Below are 25,670 nucleotides of genomic sequence, written 5' to 3' on the forward strand. Positions count from 1 at the left end.
AATAATAATAATAATAATAATAATAATAATAATAATAATAATAATAATAATAATAATAATAGCAATAATAAAACTAGTATAAAGAGTGATACTGATGATAGCAGAATGGAAGAGAACAGAATTGTGGTGTGTGCCTGCTACCTTAGCACCATTGCAGTAATTATATATTACTTATCACCTCAGCAATCCTGCACCACAGTGATGAGGATGATGGCCACTTATGACTTTCCTCTATTTTCTACTTTGGTATTAAGAATTTCTCTGCGTAAATATCTCCCTTGTATATTTATATATATTCAGATAACTTCTTTTCTTCTGTTTTATTCAAATTAAGGATTTTTATATAAACATTTTCTTAATGAAACTGGAAGATCCCATGCATTTCAGTACATCCAGAATGTCAGTGAATGCAAGACACCTGGGGGTTACCATACCTAAGCTATTGTGTGAAGGCCGCCCATGACCATGACCTTGTTGACTGGAATCTTGCCCCAAATGGTCGGGACGATAATTTGTTCCTTCCCCATCTATATAGCGAGCTAGAAAAAATGAATGAGTGTGATATGTGCACAAATAAATAAGAAAGCACAGTGATTGCTCTCTAATTTGCATTTGGAATTCTACCAACAGAATTCTTTTCCATAGACCATGCAATGGAAACTTGTTTGTTGGAGTCATATTTTCATTATGGAAATCCCTCTGTGAACTGTGGAAATACAAACTTTGCCTTTAACTCACACCATTAAAATATACAATCTCACACAGTGAAATGGAAATGTAGGAACTGAATCAAAATTGACAATGGCAATTGAGATGGGGGACGGACCACATTGTACAAAGTCCACTTTCCAAAAAAAATTTCCTTATCCAATTGTAGTCTATCACCTGCCCTTAATAAGAATCATTCAGTAGAATTACATGAGTATACAGATTTGATATTTTCCTTTGTTTGTGGTACAATTGATATACTTGACTTCTAGGAACAAGTTCTCCTCCCCTCTTGAGGAGATCAGCTGCCATTGTACCGACAGGTTCGTTATTATTCTTTCTTTCAATATTAGTAATAACAGCAGTAATTAAACCCAGGAACTTTATAATGTCATGCTAGTAGGATACCCACTCAGATTCAGTCCAAGCTGTCACAACTGATATTAAAATAAAGAAGTATAAACAAATCTGGCAGCAGTCACCTGAAGATGGCATCAGAACCAGCTCTCAAAACATCGGGTATATCAAATATACAGTATAGTCATCTCGGCCAAGATTCAAACCAAGCACCTCCTGAATACAAGTCTTACAAGTGTTACCACTAGACCAGCCTATTCAGTACTAGTGGTATCATATATGGTTCATCACACACTTCCACAAAATGGCAGGCTGAGAGGGTTAAACCAGAGACAGCCATATTACTGAATTGGAATATTTCAAGCCAAATTAAAATTCTGATTCAGCGATTACACTTAATATAAAGAAAGTAATGAACTGTATACAAATCTGGTTAACATTTATGGCAAATCCAAAATACAAGGTGGTTGAAATATGACCCGGACCGATTTGTGTGTAAACAAGCTGCATTGTGCAGCAGCTGTGCGACCTTGAGAGAGTGAAGCCACAACCTCCACCCTCCCTCCTGTTCGCGTTAGAATCTGTTCACTCCTGTACAGGAGTTGCTAGAGTGGTGAGTGAACAGTAGGTACCACAGAGCGTGGAACAATGCATTGTGATCAAATTCCTCGTTGAAGAAAACGTCCTGTCTGCTGAAATTCACCACAGACTCCAAGAACATTATGGGGAAGAGTGTCTCTCATGGACCTGTGCGTTTGAGTGGGGTAAGGGCTTCAGAGAAGGCAGAGAGCGCGTGGAGAATGAACTGCATGATCGTCGGCCGTGAACATCCATCACCGAGCCAAACATTGATCGTGCAGACGCACTTATTCATGAGAATAGGTGCATCACTATCAAGGAACTTTGAGCAATGCTGTCCATCAGTTTGGGTAGTGTAGAAGGCATTGTGAAATACCACCTGCACTATTGCAAGGTGAATGCACGGTGGGTACCACGCACTTTGACGGATGTGAACAAAATGGTGTGCATGCAAGCTGCCAGTCATCTCCTACAGCAGTTTGAAGATGAAGGTGATGCATTTTTTAGGTCTATAGTGACCACTGAAGAAACGTGGGTGCACTACTTCATTCCCAAGTCCCAGCAATCATCACGTAAGTGGCGGCATACCAGTTCTCCCAAACCCAAGAGAGCATGGAGGAGCCATTCAGCATTAAAAGTGATGGCAATGTTCTTCTCGGACTGGCAGAGGGTTATCCACGTAGACTTTCTGACAGATGCCAGGACAGTCAATGCAGTTTATTACTCAAACTTCCTGGCAACAGACATGAAGGAAAAGCTCCGATCCAAGCGGAAGGCAGGTGGAAAGCGGGTAGCCTTCCTGAAAGACAATGCATGCCCCCATACGGCCAAAACAACAATGGAAACCCTCTGGAAATTGAAATGGAACCTTCTAACACATCTGCCATAGAGTCCCAATTTGGCCCCAAGTGATTTCTACCTGTTCCGAAGGCTCAAATCAGACTTGCAAGGCATGCGGTTTGTGGACGACACCATCATCCAGACTGTTCGGGAGTGGATACACCGCAACCACAAGCCGTTTTTGAAAAGGGCATCAGGATGCTTGCAGAACGTTGGAAAAAATGTGTTGACTCCAGAGGGGAGTACATTGAAGACTGACATGTGCAAGTAAGTGTTGGGAAATTATGGTTTTTATAAAAAAAATCAGTCCCGGTCATATTTGAACCACCTTGTATTTTTGAACAAATGGATTTTTTTCATCTCATTTACAAATCATGTGTGATATCTGGAAATATTCGACATGAGTGAGTGAGAAGAGTAATGTGCACAGGGGTTTTATACAGCCATCATTAGTCTATACTAAGCAATACAGAAAATAATTCTGGTTCATGACAATTGGCATTCTAAGTTAAAGGAGACAGAAAATTGAGGATGAATGGAGACCTTGCAGTCCTGTACATATTAATGTTTCTGCAAAGTGATGGACAAAGTTATTAAACTACATAAACAATTTTATTCTGTTGTGAGCTTCCTTCACTATTTTAGCCACTCATCAGTCGTCAGAATTTTACTACTTCATCTCAAATATCAACTGATTTCCATTGCATTTATATTGATGCGAAGTCTAGGAGGAATTTCATGTATTTTTCTATTGTTGCAATATTTAAAGCGAGGATATATTCTTTTCCCAATGGAAGACAAAGGTCTGTATTTAGAAAATTATTATTAAAGTTATTATGACAGTAACAACCTGCAGTGTTTCCCTGTTCAATTATATCTGTAATGACAACGTGTAATTACAGCCATTTCCTCCTGCCAGAATTATTACTGCTGCTAAATGATTGCATTTTGTTTACAGATCTTCAGAATGCAGATAATGTGACATGTAGAACCACTGACATGGAACAACTTGGTAAACAAGCCCGCAACAAATACTGAACCAACAGGAGAGGACATCCAGTGTTAGGCAATGGACGGTTTTCTATGGGTCTGCCTTGAGACTATACAAGTAGTACAGGACAGAATCAAATCAGAGAGAGAACCAGAACAGAGCGAGTCCTCAGCAGTCAAGGAAGAAAGGTCGGCTGAAGATTTACTGTGAGTTGTTGTAGATCATTGTGATTACAAGTGATTGTAAAGGAGTGTTCAATAAATCCAATCAACCAATCCAAACCCCATTATTGCTAGTCATGTGCCCATAAATACATGAAAATATGTTTATAATGGTGACTTGCATTCACCTGTAATGAAGGAAATAAATAACCCTGTATATGTCATACATGTGGCATGATCATTTTCTGCCATTAAATTTTATGGAGCTCTGTGACAAGAGAAATGCTGTGACCATCAAAATTTTCCTGTAACTCATTCTTGACAGACTGAACTTCTGCTTTTCTAAAAGAAAATAATAACATTATATTTCATTATATATTCACAAACTTATAAAAAAGGAAACATAAAGTATCAGCTTAACTACAGGAAGATTACAGTCTTCTGGCATATGATGTGATGCTATGTAGTTTGGTAGATAGGTATCAAGTATTTTGGAGGAATCTTCTGCCTTTATCTTTGGGACAGAACTGGAATGTTTGAATCTATGTAACTACATGGCATAATATACTAGAGCACTGTAATCTTAATATTCACTAAAATGAGAACCTCAGATTTAGGTGGACAGGGTATGCAATTTTTCTTTATTTAGTGAGATAATTTGAGAAATCAAACAAAATTTTATTTGAGCACATCGAATGTCTCTAAGTATAGAATTCCTCTTCTCGCATTTTCAATAATTTGTTATAAGTTAATATTAATAACGCATAACCATTCAGAACAATTAGGAATGAAATGGTGGAAACAGCGGCCCTAAGAATGCTATGCTAATTCAAAACAGAGTTTTTTAGTACCACCATTACACACCCATCAGCCACCACTATTTATGTAAAATAATCTGGTTTTGAATTTTGTGTCTCATCTTACTTACTCATAAGGTTTTCATAGTAATCATAATCTGCATCATAGATGATACGGAAACCATCACGCTGATTGTAGCGACTAAGTCGGCATGTACGAAAACGATCACTGTAAACAGCTGAGCGACACTGGAAACTTGCTTGACGTAGGCATTCATCTAAACATTCACTCAATGTACGTCCAGTAATTTCTGAGTGGAATTCCCCTCCTAGACGGCTGTTACGATAACGCTGGAAGGCTGTATCTGGGCGGCGGCCATCAGCAAACAAGTGGGATGTTACAGAGTTATCAGGGAATTCACTCCCTTGTGCTGTAAATAAACAGTAGGCTGTCTGAGCGAGATCTGAACATGTGAAGCCTGGTAGAAGCTTACCAATATTCATCAGGCCAGAAGAGAAAGCTGAACCCTGTTAATGGTCAGATATTCTTTCACTGTTCTCCTTACTCCCTCTGTTCACCCACTATCTCAGCTGTCCCTTTCCTTGTATATGAACCACATATTTCACACTCATTTTATATATCTACCCCAAACATAGAAGTATGATATTCCTTCAAAATATCTGTAACATCTATCACACTACATGGTGTCACATGCCAGAAGAAAATTATATTAAACAATATCTGAGCACCAGAAAATGGTAACTAGCTATCTTCTAATGTCATGGTGTACAACCCCTCTTGAGAAGCAAACTGTCACTCAGTCAGTTACGAACTTCCTGGCATTTCATGGAACAAAAAGATTCAGCAGTGTTCACAAGGGCTTGTCAAGGCCACACATAACATCCCATATGATGTCAGTTCTTTTACAATGAGATTTTGGAACTATTCCCAGCTGCCATGCTAGAGGAACACCCCTTGTCAGCGCTCTGCGATGGCATATTCAGTATGTTCTTAAATATGCTCCTTATCTAGAGGCTGTCTCCTCCACCTACAGCCTAAACAGCAACCATGCCACGCTGTGGTGACAAGGGCCCACTTTAACCTGATACATATTGTGATAATTGGAAACTATCAACTTGTTAATTCAACAGTCCCACAGAAATCATATTCAAACTTCTGAACAGAAGAGCCTATATTTACAAAGAAGAAACTTCTTCGTTATACTTTCATCGTTATACTCAAAAAATATTTAAAGAAGCTTATGTTATTACTTATCACTAGTAACATAGTGTGACGTGACAATGTTAACATGCTTGTACACTGCAGAGACAATAAACTTTATCATTAGTCGCTGCACAGGAATTTACATTTGGGGGAAAGCCAGAACATTTAAAGGGCATTATAATTCAGGCCTAAACTCAAAATAATATTAGTGTTCCTTATAACTGATTTATCATATTATGATTTCTTTTATATCGAATATTAATAGGTAAGGCTACCCTGGGTGCTGAGGACCATACAGGAATATACTGTGAGAGAGAAGTTAAGTTCATTCAAATGATTTAGAATCAGAAATAATGCTCTTTGTTCTGGCTCTTGCCATAGAGCTGCTAAAATATGATAATTACTGGTAAATTTACTGATGAAGTAACATTTGTAATTTCCACTTTCACAGAACACTGAGGGTTGGTTTTCCAAACTCTCTACATAAGCAAATTTACTTACGGTTATCCAAGCAGACCAGGTCATACAGGTGATGTGTAGGACTGCTGCTTGTGCGCAAGTCATCCTTCTGGGACACAGAGTCCTCCTCGGATAACACACACAAGTGTGTCTGCTCATCATATTCAACTGACCGGCAGAAATACCTAACAGTGGACAAATGTAAGTGTTTTCTACCACTCTCCAAAAAAGGATTAACTTTGACATTCACAGCAGTCTGATGTTGAAACACAGCAATATGAATTATATGTCATCATAGTAAAACACATGCTCTGTTCATACTTCCTACAAATGATGGCACAAAACCTCTTTCCTCAGCAGCCAGTACATATTCAGCTGCTGGAAGACACCTTTGCTACCTAACTTAGAGATTCATCACCAGCACCAAAGAAATTAATGAATGAATCTTTCCTTAAATCATATTAATCCATTCTACAACTACAAACACCATTACATTAAAATAGATGCAACAACTGTGATAAACATAATTTTAGAGTGTTACATATTATATATGGAAATTATGAAAGTACGAGTATCTAATAAGAATAATTTGAAATGTTGGAAATAGGCTTTCTTTCTTAAATGTAAAAAGTGTGACAAAGGACAGCTTTGGGCTCGCGTGTGCATGCAGACACACGTTCACTTACTTCTCAGCTTGGAGACACTGCGCCTGGCAAGCTTCTAACGTTTTATTGCTGTACAGATCTACTTCAAATGGACCACCAAGCCTCTTATTCTCTTCCTTGACAAATACTGCAAGACCATCACACCGTCTTTCTGCTGGAAAATAAATAAAACATAATTAACATTTTCAAAGGTTAGAATGATATAAATGAGATTACTGCTTCTATTGCAGGTGAAAATATTTGTATCATTTTTAGTAAATGTAGTCAAAAATTTGTTAGAAACATAGTTTTTTATTATAAAACATGAAACACAACCAAAAAGTATGGATTAACACAATGAACAATATTGGTTTTGTAGGGGCTTTCTAGTTCTTTTGTCATTCATGCACATATGCATGGCTTCTTGTGTAGCATTACCCACCTTCACAAACCACACTGAAAAAAATAAATATCTTTACTAAATATGAGAAGAAGAGAAAATTTTAATCAGGACAATCTTTAATTAGAACCTGCATTTCTGGTGTGTATGAATCATGAATATAAGAAATGTTTCATGATATTATGTCAGTCCTTCAGGGACTTATTCCATAATTTGTTTCCAGACAGAAATGTCTTAAACATGGGTCTAATTTTCAACATTTAGAGAGCTACGAATGCATGAAATACAAGGATGATTATACATGTAACTTGGTTGTTTTCATGAATGAGTTCTTACATTGTACAGTTCAGTACAGTTCATTTTACATTAAATGTTCAAAGTGACCATCTTCAGCTTCGTTACATATTTTGACTCATTTCCTGTTGAAAGTATAATGAATGGAATGATATGTAAATGTGAAGACGACACAAGAAATTATTTAACTTGGGAAATTTTATATGATGAAAAATGAATAAATCAGTCCTTAGTTCTTGACAGTATTACATAGCTTTGTCATTTTTGTGGCATGTAGAACAGTTGCTAAGTAATGACTCAGTATACAGCGCCCGCTGTTAGGTGATGATGCATTCCTGAGAAGCAGCAACTGAATTACAACAATGAGTAGTGTTTTCTATGCAGTCCATTGCTGAGAGGTTAAAAGCAGGACGAACTTTAGAGATTATTCAGTTGTGGGATATTCAGCAGCTGGTAAGGACATCAGAAAAGAACACTGCTGGGATCCGTTACCAGGAAATGTCTAGTCAAAGCAGACTGAGAAGGTTTGGTGTGGGCTCTAGTTATTTGTAAAGTGTGAAGATTAACAGTGGCGCTATAATTACTTGTAGTTACAATCTGTAAGTGGTTAATAAACCCAATCACCAATAATCTAAACCATGTCTGCAGTCGCTCATACTTGTGATATTATTTAACAAAATGGCAGCACTTGAGATAGTACCATTCAGACAGGTGTTTTCCAAGTAGTCACAATTTGGGTCATCTTCGAGGAGCTCAGGATGTGTGCGCCGGGTGAAGCGACTTAACGAACATGTATGTGCTGCTGCATCATAAGAAGCAGAGCGACACACAAAACTAAACTCGTTCAAACATCTGGAACAGTAATGTGACATTTCCTTAATGTACAATCAGACGTAATATCTTAATATCTGTACCTTTATTTGTAATTAGGCCACTGGACTGAATTTCACACCTGGCCACAACAAATGAGACCAAAAAATTGCACTTCTGAAAATATTAATTCTTGCACCAATGAAATATCACCTTAGCTCATTAAATGTTGTAATAACAATGAATCACTGCTGCGTTTTGCTTCAAAAACAGTAAGAGAAACACAAACTTTCAAAAAAAGAACTAATGAACTCAGAAAAATTTAAATATTGAGATCACAATGTAAGTGAAAAGAATACAAGACACTTTGAATTCCAAATAATTCTAATAAACTTTCAGTGTAACATTATTTTACAAAACTTAGTAAACTTACATTCCATGAATTACAGCATATTCATCAGTTGACAGTTAATTTTTAATTAAATACTAATATTGCATTTCCCTTCACTAAATTATGGCCACAACATAGCTCAAATGGTCTGTCACTACTTCTCATCGCAGAGTCCTGGTTTCAAACCCATGTACGAGTTGTGATGCACAAAGTAGTGCTGGGGCAAACTTGTCTCTGAACACTTTGATTTTCACCTGCCAATTATCATTCCACCATTGTTCCACACTTGCCTACCATCCTGGGCTGGTACATTTGAGGCCAGAGTAGCAGGGGACTCCCGTCTCAACCCACCCCAAGAATACAAGATTATGCACAGTTCACACTGACCTATCTTCACAGTCACTGCGATTTGTTGACGTCACTTGCTTTAAATCCATTGCAGGGAGCCTGAGCTTCTTCCTTGGATGCCGTTCGAATACATAGCGCCGATTCGGGCACTCTCTTTCCACGCGACTTGCTGTAACAATTATTTACATATTACTAGGGTGACATGAAGGGGAGCCTTTAAATTATTCATGTAAAATTTAAAAACCTATGAACACTAAGATACTCTTTCAAAACCAAATCAATGTTAAAACATTTATGACAACTTTCTGTTGAAATTTTAGTTTGAAATAATTGCTTATTACATTAGTTGAACATAGATCTCCATGTATACAAATATACAGGGGTTGGATAAAACAATGGAAACATTACACATACTGTACACATTTCTTTATTAATAAGACGTTGAACCACCTTTTGTATTCAATACATCCACAATCCTTCTTGGAATGCACACATACAAGGTTTGAACAGTCTCTAGAGGAATTTTATATCATTATTCTTGAAGAACATCTTCAAGCTGTTTTAGAAACGTTGCAGGTGGGAATCTGTTCCTCACTCTAGTATCCAAAACTGGCTAGAGGTTCAATGCTGTTCAAATCTGGAGATTGTGATGGCCAGGGAAGAGGTTGAAGTTCACCTTCATGCTCTTCAAATCATGACTGAACAATCTAGGTGTGTGAATGTGGGCACTGTCATCTTGGATCATGGAACACAACTGATCACCCAACCTGTCCACGTATGCCTTTGCAGTAATTCGGCCATGAAGGGTAATAATGGACCCAACAGAATACTGTACATGATATTGCTGCCCAAACCAACACAGGACCTCCTCCCGTTTCACTGTTGGAACCAGGCATTCCAGGTTGTATGCTTTCTTGGGTATGCTCCAAACGTAAATTATTCCTGGTGTGGGGAACAGTGTAAACGCAGTTCACCTGATAATATCACGCGCGTGCTTCCAGTTGTCTGATGTCTAGGTTTCTTGGGTGTGACACCATCGCTTACGCATCTGTGCATTACTTACAGTAAATAGAGGCTTAGCAATTGTAGCCCTACCATGGATGTTGGATTTGTGAAGCTCACGTCAGACCGCATTGGGCAGTTTTCATGGAAACAGGGTCTTCAAGATGAATATTCAGTTCCACTATCCTGTCATCTGTGCTGCAGTAGTTCTATGATTTTTCGAAACAATCCTTCTCAACGTACGACGATCTCGTTCTGTCAATACTGATTTTCGCCCACTGTTCCTCTTCACTGATGTTGTCTTCCCGTGCTTCGTGTATGCTGACACAACCTTAGAAACTGTCGCTCTCGAACCTTAGAAATTGTGGCTCTCGATACACCTAATAATATAGGTCTTTTTGTCACATATGCTCCAGCTAAACGCGCACCAACAATCTGTCCTCTTTCAAAATCGGACAAGTCTCCCACTTTCTGAGTCTTTTACATGGACGGTCATATGAAGATCAGCAACAAACCACCACTAATGAGCCTGAATCTTGTAAAAAGAGGAAGTAGGGCTTTCAGCGTTGCCAAATGAAGTTCTTTCAATGTAGTCAATACAAACAAATTTTCTTCGTCAGTTTCATGTTTCCATTATTTTGTTCACCTCCTGTATTTGATTGAAATATATCTGCTCATGCTGCCAAAGCCTGTTATCTCGATAAAATACACAAATCTACATGAAAATAAACGCCTCAATTTTTAACAAACCATTCTAATGGAGAAAAAAGTGAAACAAAAGAAATTTGGTTTGAGTTTCATTGAAGCCAGATTTTTTGTTTCGTTGTAGTGCTCTATTTCTGTAAGACTTTGAAGAACATATTGAACAGTAATGCAATTTACCTTTTCTTTAATAAGTCTAATAAAAATACATTTATCCTTATTATCCATTCTTCATTCGTTCAGTGTACAGCTTTCATAGCTCACCAATTTTGAAGAAGTATCTGCTAACAGTGAATGAAGAGTTGCATTTGAATTTAATGTTTGTGGCCTCGACATAGTTCAAGCGGTTAGTCGCTGGCTTCCCACCACGGCGGCCTGGGTTCGATCCCTCGTCTGGTCAAGTGGGATTTGTAGTGGACAAAGTGGTGCTGGACAGGTTTCCTCCGAGTACTTCGGTTTCCCCTGCCAATCTTCAGTCCACTAAATTCTCCAACATCATAATCACCTGGGGCAGGTACAATAGGCCAATCAGTGGCCGCCGTGCTGAGTGGACCCAGCTGGACTTCACCCCCCACTAGCAAATTAAAAAAAAATTAATGTTTGCCTATTATAAGGGAAAGATTTATCATAGTCTTACGTATTCACTTCATTCAAAATATGACAGCTCTGGAATTACATAATATCATTTCGCTTTCTTTCATTAACTACATTTTCTTTTCTTGTACATAATTTGAAGGTAATGTAAGTTAGGATATCTTTTAAAAAACCTTAGGTATACTAAATGTACACTCAGAGATATTGGGTTTTCAGACTTTATCCATTGTCCTGGTTTTTAAGATAACTAAGAAAAACACGACGTTTCGGAAACTGGATCTGTTTCCGTCCTCAGGTGAGGGAAAACACCTATTCTGTTGGGTCCCTTAGAAAGAGCTAGTGATTGAGGCTAGCTCTTTCTAAGGGACCCAAGGGAATAGGTGTTTTCCCTCACCTGAGGATGGAAACAGATCCAGTTTTCGAAACGTCATGTTTTTCTTAGTTATCTTAAAAACCAGGACAATGGATAAAGTCCGTAAACCCAATATCTCTGTGTGTTATACACCATCGTTAGAATCCTATAGTAACTACTTAAATGTACACTGTATAAGTTTAAAAACTTGTTAATTTATGATAGTGGTACTTGAAGTACACGTATAACATAATTAAACTGCAGAGTTGTTTGATACTAACATGATAAGCAGACCTCAGTGAAATGCACACTGTTTGGGACTAGCACAAGATTTCCAATCCCTTCAGGATGTGCTTGCTCATGAGTGAGATAGCATGTTGATTCTTCATATTCTGCTGCACCACTAAATGATGCAATACGGCTGCCAGGTTGGAAGTCAAATGAGGTACATGTTCTGACGAGGTTGTTGGTTGCTGTTCTATCACGAAGACATAGGTCCTGGCACTTCTCTAATACCCGGAATGGTGGTGATGTATCTCTGACCTGCAATTGTCCGTCTTGCTACATGATCGCAACCGTATATGTTTAGGTGTCCAGAGAAGATGGCAGCAGTGCTGGAAATTAGACTGTGCAAGTGAAAGAAGTGCATGTCAAGCAGTGAGGGGTATATAACAGAAATGTGCTGTGCATTGGATATTGGATAAATTAAATATTTACTTCATTATATAGTAACAAAGGAATACAAGTGATCATTTTTGATGTCGATAAAAGAAGTTGTGACAGAATTAATTAATACTTTTTGTGGTTGCTATATATTGATGCAAATGAAACAATATCAGTTTACTGTCTTACTAGATTAATGGAGTAATTACACGGGAAAGCAAAGATGTGTTCAGAAATACTATATTGTGAATTCTGATCCTGTTGAGGATCAAATTTGGGATTGAAAATTTAAGTCATTACCCAGGTGCCTGGAGACTTGCGAAAAGTGTTTTGCAGTGAAAGAGCAAAGATGACAACACATGGACACGCAATGAGGTTAAGAATGCGATAATCAGCATTCATGCGTAATACCGTATGCAAGACGCTCCGCTAACTAGGCCACTGGAGATGGTCATATGAGTAAATACACAGCGATAAGACGCAAGAGGTCCACCCCCAGCCACATAGAATACCCAATGAAAGCCTAACTTTAAGAAATTAGAACACAAGGGAGGAGCTATCTACCCCCTTGTCGTCCACGCTGAATCAGCGAATTAAGACTATAAATGAGGGAAAGTCAAGAGACTTGGAATTCTGATTTTAAACAGAATATTCAGTTGTCAGCCGGAGGCGCTGCTCAATATGGGTTTAACAAGCGCCGGAAGGGCCTACAGTCTTCTATGTCAAGTAAGTCTTGTTCACGCATATTAGCCATGCCGAGTGATAATAACGTTGTTCCATAGTATTGGTGATACAGTGTGTTGAGATATTGCATGTGCAATTTCAAGTGTACCCAGTGAGCCCCGAGGGTAGGATGATAGATTAATGTGAAGGCCTAGGACATTAGGCAGGCCAACAGTGATTCATAATATATATATATATATCAAAGTTAGGGTTAGTGTGTTATAGTAAAGATAGTATATGGGAACTTGAGTTACAAACATAACTAAGGGTAGTTTATGTAGACGAGACCGTACGATAGATCGGTAATCATAGATCATGTATAATAAGAAATGTACAGGGAAACTATATATGTTCTCGAGGGGGACTTGCATGTCCTCGTTAGCAAGTCAGAGAGAGAGAGAGAGAGAGAGAGAGAGAGGCTCGAAGCCTTCACCCCATGAGGGGGAAGAACTTGAAGAAACAGAATATGTAGTCACGACGGAAGGACCGTCTTTGTAACCTGTAAATAATGTAAATTGTGTATATATATATTAATGTAAATAGACAGCTAGGATAGGATAGGATGTACCGGGAGTGTAATTCATATATATATTCCACCTCCCACACCCGATCCCGAGTAATCCTGACGAGCGAGGGCAGAACTGACACAGGCCGCAGTGGCAGCCGAAGATGAAGATAAGAATAGGCAGGGATAGGCTCCTGCCACACAGGCAGAGTACGGTAGCCTTGATAGTAACGCCCTCCCAAGATCCGAAGATAAAGTGTAATGTTAATGGATTACGTGGCTACCTGTAAACCATATGCGGAGTGGTCAAGAAGGAGCTAAGACTATATGCCAGGGAGTAGTACCAACAATTGAAAGAACAGAAAATAGATGGTGGCAGCTTGTATGACAGAAGGAAACTCCGATATAGGAGAATCCTAGCTAAGGGTAAGCTAGGATGGTTGCGTTAACGCCTTACAGCATAACCAGTGGAGGCAAGGAGGGGTACCTGCACACCCCCGACGGCGCGACGTTACCAGGAGTACCAGTTTACGACATAACTAGTGGAGGCGAGGAAGGATACCTCCACGGCCCCTACATGCGGAGTTACTGGGGGGACAGAGGCGGGCTGACTCCACGCCCCCCCTGTACCACGGCATTACAGCGGCGGCAGCAGCAGGAGGGATACCTCCATTCCCCCCCTGCGCCGCTAGGGCATTACAGATCCTATGTCATATGAGCCATTTATTGTAGAAATATTATGGAAAAATAAAACCAATTCTTACTGTATGTTTATTCACATTATAAGGCAAGGGACAACGGAAATGGCAGAGTGATGGTGAATGCATGCACTGATAAATTTAGGGGAGAGATGACAGTTAAACAATTTGATGAAGTGAAGTTTGTAGAACGAGGAAAACTTTTTTGAAATGTGTTTCAGTAAGCAACAAATACTCTCAAGTCTTCCTTCAGCCGACCACCATATTCTCATCAAGGAGATCAATTATGTGAACAAAACATGATTCTCCACCTCATCTTTATCTCATCTCTTGTGTTATTTCTTTGAGGTATAATTTGGCACCCCCTCGTTGGTGTCTCCACCTTATTGTGGTGAGGGGGTTTGAGTATGCCAAGGACCCTGAGCGCAATACCAGTGGTAGCATAGTTATTGGCAGGGCCTCTCTTGCTGGACAGGTCAGAGGGTAGGCATCAGACGAAGAGAGACACCAAAAACCAAAAACCAATGCTGGAAGCAGCGTCATCCGCAGCGACTTGAAGCACAGAGCAAATGATGCTCGAGATGGTTCAAGTTCATATGGCAACAGGTGTGACCAGAGTGGTTTGAAAGGCTGTTGTACTGCAATGTGGAAAGCAAATGGAAAAACTACCACATTATCACTTTTCCAGGATAGTCTCTTTCCAAAAACGGAGATACCATGTATGCGAGATTAAATTGGAGGGGCAGATGGAAGTGACCAGAAGACGAGGAAGAAGACGTAAGAAGATGTTGGATGACTTAGGGGATAGAAGAGGATATTTTTATTTGAAGGAGAATGTTGAGATTGCATTAAGTGGAGGAACTGTTTTGGAAGAGACTGTGGACCTATCGTCTGACAGATTACTGATGAATGAATGAATAATTTGGCAACATGAAGTCTGTTCATGGTGACATTTAGAAGTACCAGTTATGTCATATTATTTATGTCCCATGCATATTCACTTCCGTGGGAAATACAATATGACTTTTCGAGGGTGAATTTTAATGTCCCAAAGAGGAGTGCTGCAGTGCCAAAAGAGTTATGTAATTTACAATGTTATGAAATTTTGTGAAGTGTAAAAATGGATGGTCCAACAATTCTACTAAGTAAAGCAATTTTAAGTTTAAATGGTATTTCTCATATTCAGAAGTGCGTCCTCCTCTGTTTCAGCTGTTATAGATAGGACTGTACCTGTTTTCTTCTTTGTGCTCTTCAAAACATTGAATCTTGTCACCATCATTTCAGCCAAATTAATGTTTCATCATAAAAAAAATAAGATAAAGTTGTCCCTGTGCTTAACTAATTAAGCACTTACTTTTTCAAGTGAGAAATTTGACTCCAATTGCAAGAGTCATTATTATTTAAATTTTGTTCTGCTCTCCGATGAGTTAAGCAAATAAGAATTTTAGGGTATGTTGGCCTTAAGTGGTTGTTTCAAGCATCTGTGAGCTCAACTGTGAGAAGCTGAGCTGTCAATAAAATTAATTGGAAACAAATGGATTAGATTATAAAATGAGCTTGAACTTCCTAACCTACTGTTTACTTAGTTTATTTATCATGCTCCAGTTCTGGTAATTCTATGCTGCTAATTGCTATCTTCTGAAGTATGCACATTTGAACGTAATTTACCATTAAATTAGACAGCAAAATCTTTTGTCCTTGGACAATTACATAACTTAGGATGAGATCTAACAGAAATGTATGATTACAGGAAGGAACATGTTCAAGCTTATGGATTCATCCACAGGTGTCTAGTACATGCTTGGTTAAATTTAACTGAATATGGTGCTAAGAAAAAAGGAGTGTTCTGAAACTTGTTTATCAAATATAAAAGATTTTATTAAAATATATTTCACAATCATAACACACTTTTCTTCCACATCCAAAAAAATTAAAACTCTCAATAAAACAAATGAATACTCATTTAAAAGAGGCATTCTGAAAAATTGTGGAAGTTATTTGTTTACCTATGAAATTAACTAATAGTGTAAGAGAGACTTTTAAATCTTACTTTATAGACCTGAAGACTAGACCTCTTTATTTTTTTATTTTCTTCTAGAAAAGGAAAAATTAAAAGAATTACAGCTTTAATAAATCATACCCACTTTGGTATAAACTGCTGTTAAATTATGCATATTTCAAGTAGGTAAGTATTCAGGTTATGATCTTCTGGATTGTGAAACCATTTAGACTTTTAAATGGGTAGCAATATTTTGGAAGAAAATTCTGCCTACATTTTTAAGGTCACCTTGCCCTGAAGATTGATTGAATGATTGAATGTATGAGGGGTGGACCATAATAATGTGGCCCTTGCACCACGACCTTCAATAATCTATTGTGCTTCCCCTTTTGATGAACTCTTTATGAATCCTACATTTCAAATCAAATGTAGGAGTTTTTTATGAGGGGTGTCATAACAGTCATTTGCTTCCATTAAGAACTGGCCCAGGTGACAAAATTTTAAATACTTATACGCTATGGCCTTACAGTCACATATGATATGTGTAGCTGATTCATCTTTTCCAGGCACCTTTCACAGGTAGGGTCAACTGCCAAACCCAGTTTGAGAAGTTGCCCTTTTAGGCGATAGTGTCCTGTAAATAGTCCTACCATCCATTTTAATTGGTCTCTGTTTAATTTTTACAGATTCTTTGCTCTTCTGGCAGTGGGCCCTAGTATAAGCCTCTTTGCCTGTCTAAGTCCAGTTATGGATTCCTAGTGTTTTTTGTGTGTTTTCTATTTATCCAGTCCCTGACCATTTCCTTGGAAACTCCAATTGAGATGCCATAAGCCGGTTCATGTCCTATGAATGGATGTTCTGATCCCCTTCTCTCCTGAAGATTGAGGTAACATCATCCTCCAAAATACTGATATCTACTATATGGCTTTACAACTGTGAAGACCATAGCATAAGTATGTGACACAGATTATGTTACAGAGGGATTTGTGTTTTTCTCATATTTGACCTTTCTCCTTTTTGTTATAGAGTTGAAAAATTTAAACCAAGAGTTTATATTTTTCACATATGTAAGATGGCCTATTGGTGACCTGAAGTAATATTATATCTCTAGTCCATCACTGCAGTATATATTCACTTAGCCAAATGTTATTCTGTCTGAATATGACCCTAAATTGTCAGAACTTACCACATCATCATCAAAGCCCTGCAGCTGCTGATCAGGCAAACGTTCATAAACTACTTTGCCAATTCCTTGATTACACGTTGTCTGAGCTGAAAATATAATAAATTATGCCAAAGTTAGAACATTCCAGTTACTTTCTATTTGTGAAAATTCATTATTCAAGCAGGTCAGCTTGTTAAGAAGACAGATTTATATTTGGTAGGTACTTAATTTTGATATTTACTAGGGTATCAGCTGTCCAACAGAGGTCTTCCATAATTTTCCTCAGCTTTACAATACAAATGATTGGACAGTAATTTCAAATATGCCATCACTTTACCATACTGTTTCATATCACTCTAATGTTGAAGGTCAAGTTATCCCTGAGCTTTCATTAATTAAGCACCGCAATATGAGGACATACGGAGGGGTGGAAGAATAGAGTCACGTGTTTTAGTGACTTGTAGAAGGGGTTTGGATTGGTGAATCGATTTATTGGATATTCAATAGTCAGAGAGTCAAACAGCAATTGGAGGTTCTTAAGAGAGATTCGTCAGACAGGAGTTCAATATGCTAGATGTTATAGTTAATTTTAATTGTAAAGAAGTGCCAATAAACCCAATCATCAAATCCGGAATCCGTTATTATTAGTCACGAGAACCCCCAATACAAGAGAATATATACTTCCTACGTAAACTTACTAAAACTCTGGATTCTGCCAACGCAGTGTATTTGTGTGCTTCTTATGGTTCTCACAATAAACAGCATTGGGATTTGTAGCAGAGACGTAATGTGTTTCCTGTGTATTACGAACTAAATTTTACATATTATTTACAAGAAATTCAGTGTTGAAATGCTCAATCAGTTTATCTGTGATTGGGTGTGTAAATTCTCAAATTTCTGCTACTTTGCCATATGATATTCTCTACATATACACGTATATACTCTATAGTGAATTTTGTGTCAAGTTGGTTGAGTAAGAGACTGCCCTCACTGTGTACTGAGTCTTAACGAGATATTGTTAAAACAATAAAAACTTCTGTTAGAATAATGGCTACGGTATGAGTATGAGTATGAGTATGAGGGGTGAGCCATAAAACTGGCCCTCGCACTGCGACCTTCAATGGTCTAACGGCCTTGGAAACTGATAATTTAAAATTCCGAATACTAGAGATCGGTTTTTACGTGTGTCTCACAATGATACTTCAAAGGATCTTCGAAAAAGGACAAAACGCTCTGTTACGTTATCGAATTCCTTTACCTGCCTGCCCTTCATTTATGCCTCTGCAATTTATCGGCGTCTAATGAAATTTCGTACCCAACAGTCCTCTATAAAAATATATATGAAGCTTCCATGAAAAATTAGAGTGTCTCTTCACTTAGAAACCTATATAATATTTAACGTATGTTTCATTAAACGCGGGGCACGCAGTAGCGTGGCTGGTTGAGGCACAATGCTGCAAACAGAAAGGTCGCAGGTTCGAACCCCAGTGAGGTGCATTTTTTCAATTGACCCAATTCTTCCAGCCGGACTATGGTCCTGCGTTCGAGTCTAACAGAAAAGAGTTCATGGGGGTAAAGGGCGTAAGGCTGATAACCTTACCGCCATCTGTGAGCCGATTGTCTAGAAAATGTGGGATCCTCAACGTCTCACAACCTGATGGGCCTCCACCGCCTGTTACAGGGATAGCGTTACCTTTTACCTTTTTTACAATTAATTATGACACCCTCAACATTACTGTAATTATAGCACATAAAATAAAATATTCTATATCTGCTTGCACTAGTGGTTGCTATGTAACAGATCTCAACAATGGCCAAGCCTTGACAATGTTTTCACTATCCGTTTCCTGTCAACGGATTTAGGAACTATAAAAGCCTCACTTAGAGGCTTACTGAGTCAGTAAAATATGGTCGCGAGTCCCAAGGGATTCGGACCCGAGAAAGACTGCGCTGGAAAGGGACAGCAGCATATACAAAAGATAGACCCCTCCTTTCGTCAGAGAGGGCGCCCCACAAAGACAAGACTGTGACTTTGACTTTGACACTAACAGTAAGCCCGTGTGGAGGCGGGTTCGAGGTGGATCTTAATAAAGCTCGGGAAACTATTAGGAGAATATAAAAATACCTGCCAAAGAGAGTCTAGGTTGTTATGAACTGAAGAAGCACAAGCCATGGTTCAATGAAGGGTGCTCAAAATTATTAGATCAAAGAAAGCAGGCCAAATTGCAGTGTTTACAGGATCCAAGCGAGTTAAATAGGGATAATATAAACAATATAAGACGCGAAACCAGCAGGCATTTCAGGAACAAAAAGAGGGAATATCTGAAAGACAAAATTGATGAGCTTGCAATGAACAGTAAGAATAAGCACGTTAGAGACCTGTATAGAGGAATAAATGACCATAAGAGAGGTTCCCAGACTAGCCGTAACATAGTGAAGGATGAGAATGGTAATCTGCTTGCAGATTCTATTGCTGTACCAGTTCACAAGAAGGGTGATGAAACTGACTGTAGTAATTGTCGGGGGATATCACTGCTATCAACTTCATACAAAATTTTGTCCAATATTCTTCTCGGAAGGTTAAGTGCATATATAGATGAAATTATTGGGATCATCAGTGTGGGTTTCGACGTAACAGACCAACTATAGATCAGATCTTTTGCATTCGTCAGATATTGGAGAAAAAATGGGAGTACGATGAGACAGTACATCAGCTATTCATAGACTTCAATAAAGCCTATGATTCAGTTAGGAGGGAAGTATTGTACAATATTCTGATAGAGTTTGGGATACCCATGAAACTAGTTACGTTGATTAAAATGTGTTTAAACGAAACGTATAGTAAAGTCCGTGTAGGTAAACATTCGTCTGATAAATTTCCTATCCAGAATGGTCTAAAACAAGGAGATGCTTTATCGCCAGTCCTTTTCAACTTTGCCTTATAATATGTCATTAGGAAGGTCCAGGGAAACCAGGTGGGACTNATTGAATTCGGGAAATGCTTGCTACCATTCAGTGCAGAACCTTTTGTCTTCTCGTCTCCTGTCCACAAACATAAAAATTAAAATATATAAAACTATAATTTTACCTGTGGTTCTGTAGGGGTGTGAAACTTGGTCTCTGACATTAAGGGAGGAACATAGACTGAGGGTGTTTGAGAACAGGGTGTTGAGAATATTCGGACCGAAGAGAGATGAAGTGACAGGAGGTTGGAGAAAACTGCATAATGAGGAGCTTCATAACTTGCACTCTGCTCCAAGTATAATTAGAGTGATTAAGACAAGGAGGATGAGGTCAGAAGGGCATGTAGCACGAATGGGGGATACGAGGAATGCGTATAGGATATTTGTGGGAAAGCAAGCAGGGCTTGGACTGTAGTCTCCACCTGTCTCTCGTGGCTTTCGTCACACAGGTCATGAGATGTGAACTAGTTTTCTCATTCGGTTTATATGTTATTCCTAAAGCGGTTGGTGCTTTCCCAAGGGGCCACAGAGCTTGAAGTGTGACCTCACAGTTCCCTGCTTTTGTTTCCCACCGTTCTAGTGTCTCTCTACGGGTCATTCGTCTGATGGGCTTGAAGATTCAATTACGTGCTATTCTGTGCGGGGCCCCGGGTTACTTGCCACAGTTTCCTTAACCTCCAGACCAGGTATATCCTTATTAACGTCCGAGAGTGTAACTTTGCTTGTCTCTAGCCCCCACGCCGAAGCTATGGTGGCAGTGAAGTCGCGGGCCGCTTTATCGCCTTCTCCCTCCGAGTGGGTAGGATTGTAGGTCAAATAAATTCAGAGGCCAAACGTTGTACCCTCTTCCAATCTGTGAATTTGTCGACCGGGTTCGAATAATTCCTACTTCTAATATGATCCAGAAACTGGAAAACGATTAGTAAGTAATCAGATTCCAGAATATCAGAGATAATGGCTTCTGCCAGCCGAATATTTTTGTGCGCAAGAATATCGAGCACGTCACCACTTCCCGCAGGAGAATAACGGGTGAGAAACTGTGATGTTGAAATTTCAATCTCATTTATATCCAGTAAATTCAGTAGTTTCACGCCTGAGGTGTTGGAAATTACGCTGTTCGAAAATGGCTCTTTGGCATGCAAATATCCTGCCAGTAGTTAAATAGCTCAGTGATGTCTGCATCATTCCAGGTGTGGCCTGGGGACTTATACTGCTGCAAGTAGCACTTCACTATTACCGATCGGTATGCAAACCACTGTGGCTTCTATTGACACAAGTGGAGGCAGGTTAACATGGCTGTGGTGAATGCCTTTTCTCATTGCAATGGCAGTTCCGCTGGCCATTCGTTCCTTTATCACGCACAGTAAAGCGATTCTACAGAAGTTAAATAACTTGTAGCTTATTGTAAACCGAACTACACGGACAACTGTACTGGGATTTGCTATTATCAGTAGCTGCTCGGAAGTTGATTTCTGTTGGCGAGTCGCCTGTCATACAAAACCTTAAACAATGGCTCTGCTTGAAGAAAGTCGTCTTCTGGGATCTTGCGCCGTGTATTCTTTGTTTCAGCCGACGTTTCGGACGAACGTATCGCCTCCATCTTCAGGGCAAGTGAATTGCGTTGCGAATACAGAGAGCAGTAGCTGTAATGATTAGGAAGTGAAAGGCGCTTCTTTATAGAGGAAGTAGGCAGTGGGGGTGGTTAGGGAGAGGGGACCAATGGGAACAGTGAAGAGCGATTAAGGCCATATATGGTCGGGGGGGGGGGGCGAAGGGAGGCGATACGTTCCTCCGAAACGTCGGCTGAAACAAAGAATACGCGACGCCAGATCCCAGAAGACGACTTTCTTTATAGTAATCGCCGTGAAAACCTCAAAACTTACACAATGGCTCTGCTTCTTTCTTAATTGCTTATAGAAAACCTCACATTAAAAATAATTACTGCATACCACTTTCAAGCTAAAGCTCTCCCTGTAACAGCGAGTGAAGGCCCATACGTTGAGGCTCATACATTTTCTAGACAATCGGCACATAAATGGTGGTGTGGTCAACCTTACCCGCCGGTCGCACTTTGGCCCCAGGAAGAATCCTGACACTCATTTGTGTTAGAGGCTGAGTCGACCCCAGGGCCATAGTATGGCTAGAAGGATTAGGTCGATGGAGAAATCCAATGACCTCACCGAGAATTGAACCTGCGACCTTCTGGCTTGTAGCTAAATATTTCATGCAATTTTGTATGGGACTGTGTTAAAATTGAGGAATTGAAACAGTGGAAATTTTTGTGGAAGGAATTTTGCTGGAAATTTTTTGATTGTGTCTTTATCTCAGGAGACAGCCACGAAAGGAATGTAACACACAAGGCAGCATGTGTCTGCTGCAGAATTGCAGGATATGATTAAATTGTTTGTTTGTTAATTGTTTTTCCCATGCATACACTNACAGTTGGATTGGGGTCTGACGCTAGGATCGCAGTGTCATCTGCGAAGGTGGCAGTGATGGAGTCATGGGATGTTGGTAGGTCCGCGGTGAAAAGGAGGTAGAGCAGTGGGCCAAGTACACTCCCTTGGGGCACTCAACGCGCTGACTGACTTAGGTCACGTGGTACTTCATGTTCGATGCCCATTATGAACACAAAGAACTACCGAATCTAGTCTCTTTGCATATCAGTATCAAAGGGACTGACATTCTTAATGCACTGTAAATTGTGTACATGATATGAAGGATTTGCGAAGTGGGCACGCATTGCAGGCGACGAACCAATCCAGGCTCACTACGTGAGTAAAGTTGATTTCTTGCTTGATTTAGTCTATGATCTTGAAAATGGAGGAGACATATTCTCCGAAACGTCGGTTGGCTTTCAACAGACTACATGGCGTTATATCCCATAAGATGTAACTCTTCGTGATAATGGAACTTGAGATTGCATAAAATTCGGGGATTCCTTTTACTGTCTCTGTTGCTGTGCAACTGTTGGCTTCTCAAGATGAAGGCTGCTCCATTCTTCAGCTGCCTTCACAGGTAAACAAGCACTGCATCCCCTCACACTTTGGAGGCAGTACATTCATATTACCTTAATGAATAAGCCAGTCTCCATGCAAACTCGTATAAATGTTTTACCACCTCAGGCCACCTCAAGGCGTACTTCATAAATCCCCCTCGTTATCTGACAGACACTGCTTGTAGAGGCACTAACATGTGAATAAGCCAGTCTCCACGTATACGCGTAATGGAATGCCAGAATCGATCTTCACGAAAGCTCGTTATGTATATCATGCCGCCCGAGGTCATCTGAGCGGAGCACTTCAGAAATCTTTCTCATCAGCAACACCAGGGCTGCAGTCAATCAGACTACATTGTTCTATTGATCGCATTATCCATACATACCAACGCTTTCTTGAATTCATTTCTGTGTCAGATACTCAAATTGTAGTGAAAAGAAGTCGGCAAGTGGTTCTTCCCAGAACTTTGTGTTATACAGAAGATGGCTTCTTCTTTATGTTATTTTTCAAAGTTTCAGAATAACCGTCACAGCGTCATGTGCTAAAATCGTTCTTTTTTATTTGTAACTGCACACGGCATGTTACGGGCTGTTATGGCGTGAAGGGGGGGCGTGGAAGTACCTCCACCGCTTCCGCCACTGTATCTCTCTCTAGCTGTCGCTACACTTATCTCCTGCCGTGATGACGGAGGGCGAGGAAATATCCCTCTCCGTCACCCTGTTTAGTATGCTGCCACCATCTTGGTAATCCAAGAAATCTCGTCTTATCTTAGCTTGCATTACTGTCTGGCGTAAACCGTAAATCGCCGAAGCTTTGGGAAGTCCTGGAGTCGGAGGAAGAGGATAACACTCGTGGATGTGTGTGGTTGAATGAAACTCGTACACATTCCTAGCCTATTCTATTTACCTACGTCTTTAAATACACTATATACACACTATGCCGACGTTTGTCGGTTCGTCTTACATTGGGAATAATCCTGCAGTGTCTCATCATGTCCACCTCCTATCACCCTGCTGTCGGTATTCTATGCTTGGAATCACCGAATGACCTAGCCCATCTGATTAGCCTATCTCTCCCGGGTTACACTTTACACTTTACACTTTACACTTAATGATCATGGCTATATGAGATACTTACTTGAGCTGCAGATGAGGAGGCTCGCCATCACGATCCAGCGTGCAGTCATGGCCACAATTGTGATACTAATGTAATAATGACATTAATAAGAATAGTGTAATAGATCCGAATCGAATCGGATCGGATCGAATAGGCAAAAACCCAAAGCCAAAAAGAAGAAGCCCCTAAAATGGGTCGTCTCGGGTTTTTATAACCTCTGCTCGCTGACTCGTCGTATTCCGGGTGTAGGGGTCCTCCTACCCTGACGTGATTTTGGGTCGGTGTAGCTTGATTATTGGTTGTCAACCAAGAAGGGGTTGACTCTTTTGGTAGGCCGCCTCCTCCTACTCAGCATTTTCCATCTGCCATAGTGCTTATGACCCATTTCATATAGCCCTTCCGCATTGTCAGCGGTTTACGCCGCCGCGTTAACATTCTGATTAGTCAGGAATTTCTTGTACTTCCTTGTAGACCCAAGCTCTCCGGGTCATGTCCTTATTACTGTTCAGTTTTTTTTGTTTTTTTCCAATCTTACCGTCTAATTGTAGTGATTCTACATTTACCAAAAAAAACTACATCTACATGTGCGTGACCTTTGCTCCATAACACGGGCATAAACAATCATCATCAAGTGACATAGACAAGCACATTTCCAAATGAATGTATAGGCAACCTAGGTTCGAAACATGGAGTCTGTCGACAGAACGAGGACGATCTGCAGAGCAATGCGAACGTAATGTAGACAAGCGAGCAGGAGTAACGTGTTCCGCCATGTTTGGATTGTGAGTCCAATAAAGTATAAGTTGAATTTTGGAAGGAACACATTCTCAGCATTCGTGTAAACATGCGTATCCTTGTGAAGAAACGTTCTCTTTAGCGAATGGAACATACCAGATATCAGGGTTCGAAAGACAGAATAACATGAGAGGACAGTCTCTTGTGTTGCAACCTCGATGTTTGCACCAAATATTGGGAAGCTTGTCAGCAACTGCAAGTAACACCACTTGTCTCAGTAATGGCTGATTAACTGAATCCATTACATCATACGTTTCCGCTTAATGAAATTACTTCTGAATTATTGCGATAACTTCTTTCTACGAAGAAAGCAGTCTTCTGGGATTTGCCACCGTGTATATGTGGTGTTAACCGACGTTTCGGAGGAACGTATCGTTTTAACCGGTTCTC

General features: G+C 39.7%; 1 protein-coding gene across 1 annotated transcript in view; it reads right to left on the reverse strand.

The window, feature by feature from the left end:
* LOC111868302 overlaps nucleotides 1-25,670 on the reverse strand; it is an 86,764-nt gene that overhangs the window by 42,583 nt on the left and 18,511 nt on the right. Inside the window, exons 2-9 of the mRNA XM_023858840.2 lie at nucleotides 17,429-17,514; nucleotides 11,936-12,197; nucleotides 9,044-9,173; nucleotides 8,156-8,307; nucleotides 6,804-6,936; nucleotides 6,160-6,302; nucleotides 4,565-4,864; nucleotides 435-539 (exon numbers count right to left, since the gene is read on the reverse strand). Of these exons, the coding sequence (XP_023714608.1) occupies nucleotides 435-539; nucleotides 4,565-4,864; nucleotides 6,160-6,302; nucleotides 6,804-6,936; nucleotides 8,156-8,307; nucleotides 9,044-9,173; nucleotides 11,936-12,197; nucleotides 17,429-17,514 (1,311 nt within the window). The remainder of the gene's footprint in view (nucleotides 1-434; nucleotides 540-4,564; nucleotides 4,865-6,159; nucleotides 6,303-6,803; nucleotides 6,937-8,155; nucleotides 8,308-9,043; nucleotides 9,174-11,935; nucleotides 12,198-17,428; nucleotides 17,515-25,670) is intronic.

The sequence above is a fragment of the Cryptotermes secundus genome, unplaced genomic scaffold (assembly GCF_002891405.2).
Source record: "Cryptotermes secundus unplaced genomic scaffold, Csec_1.0 scaffold1115, whole genome shotgun sequence".
Classification (NCBI taxonomy): Eukaryota; Metazoa; Arthropoda; class Insecta; order Blattodea; family Kalotermitidae; genus Cryptotermes; species Cryptotermes secundus.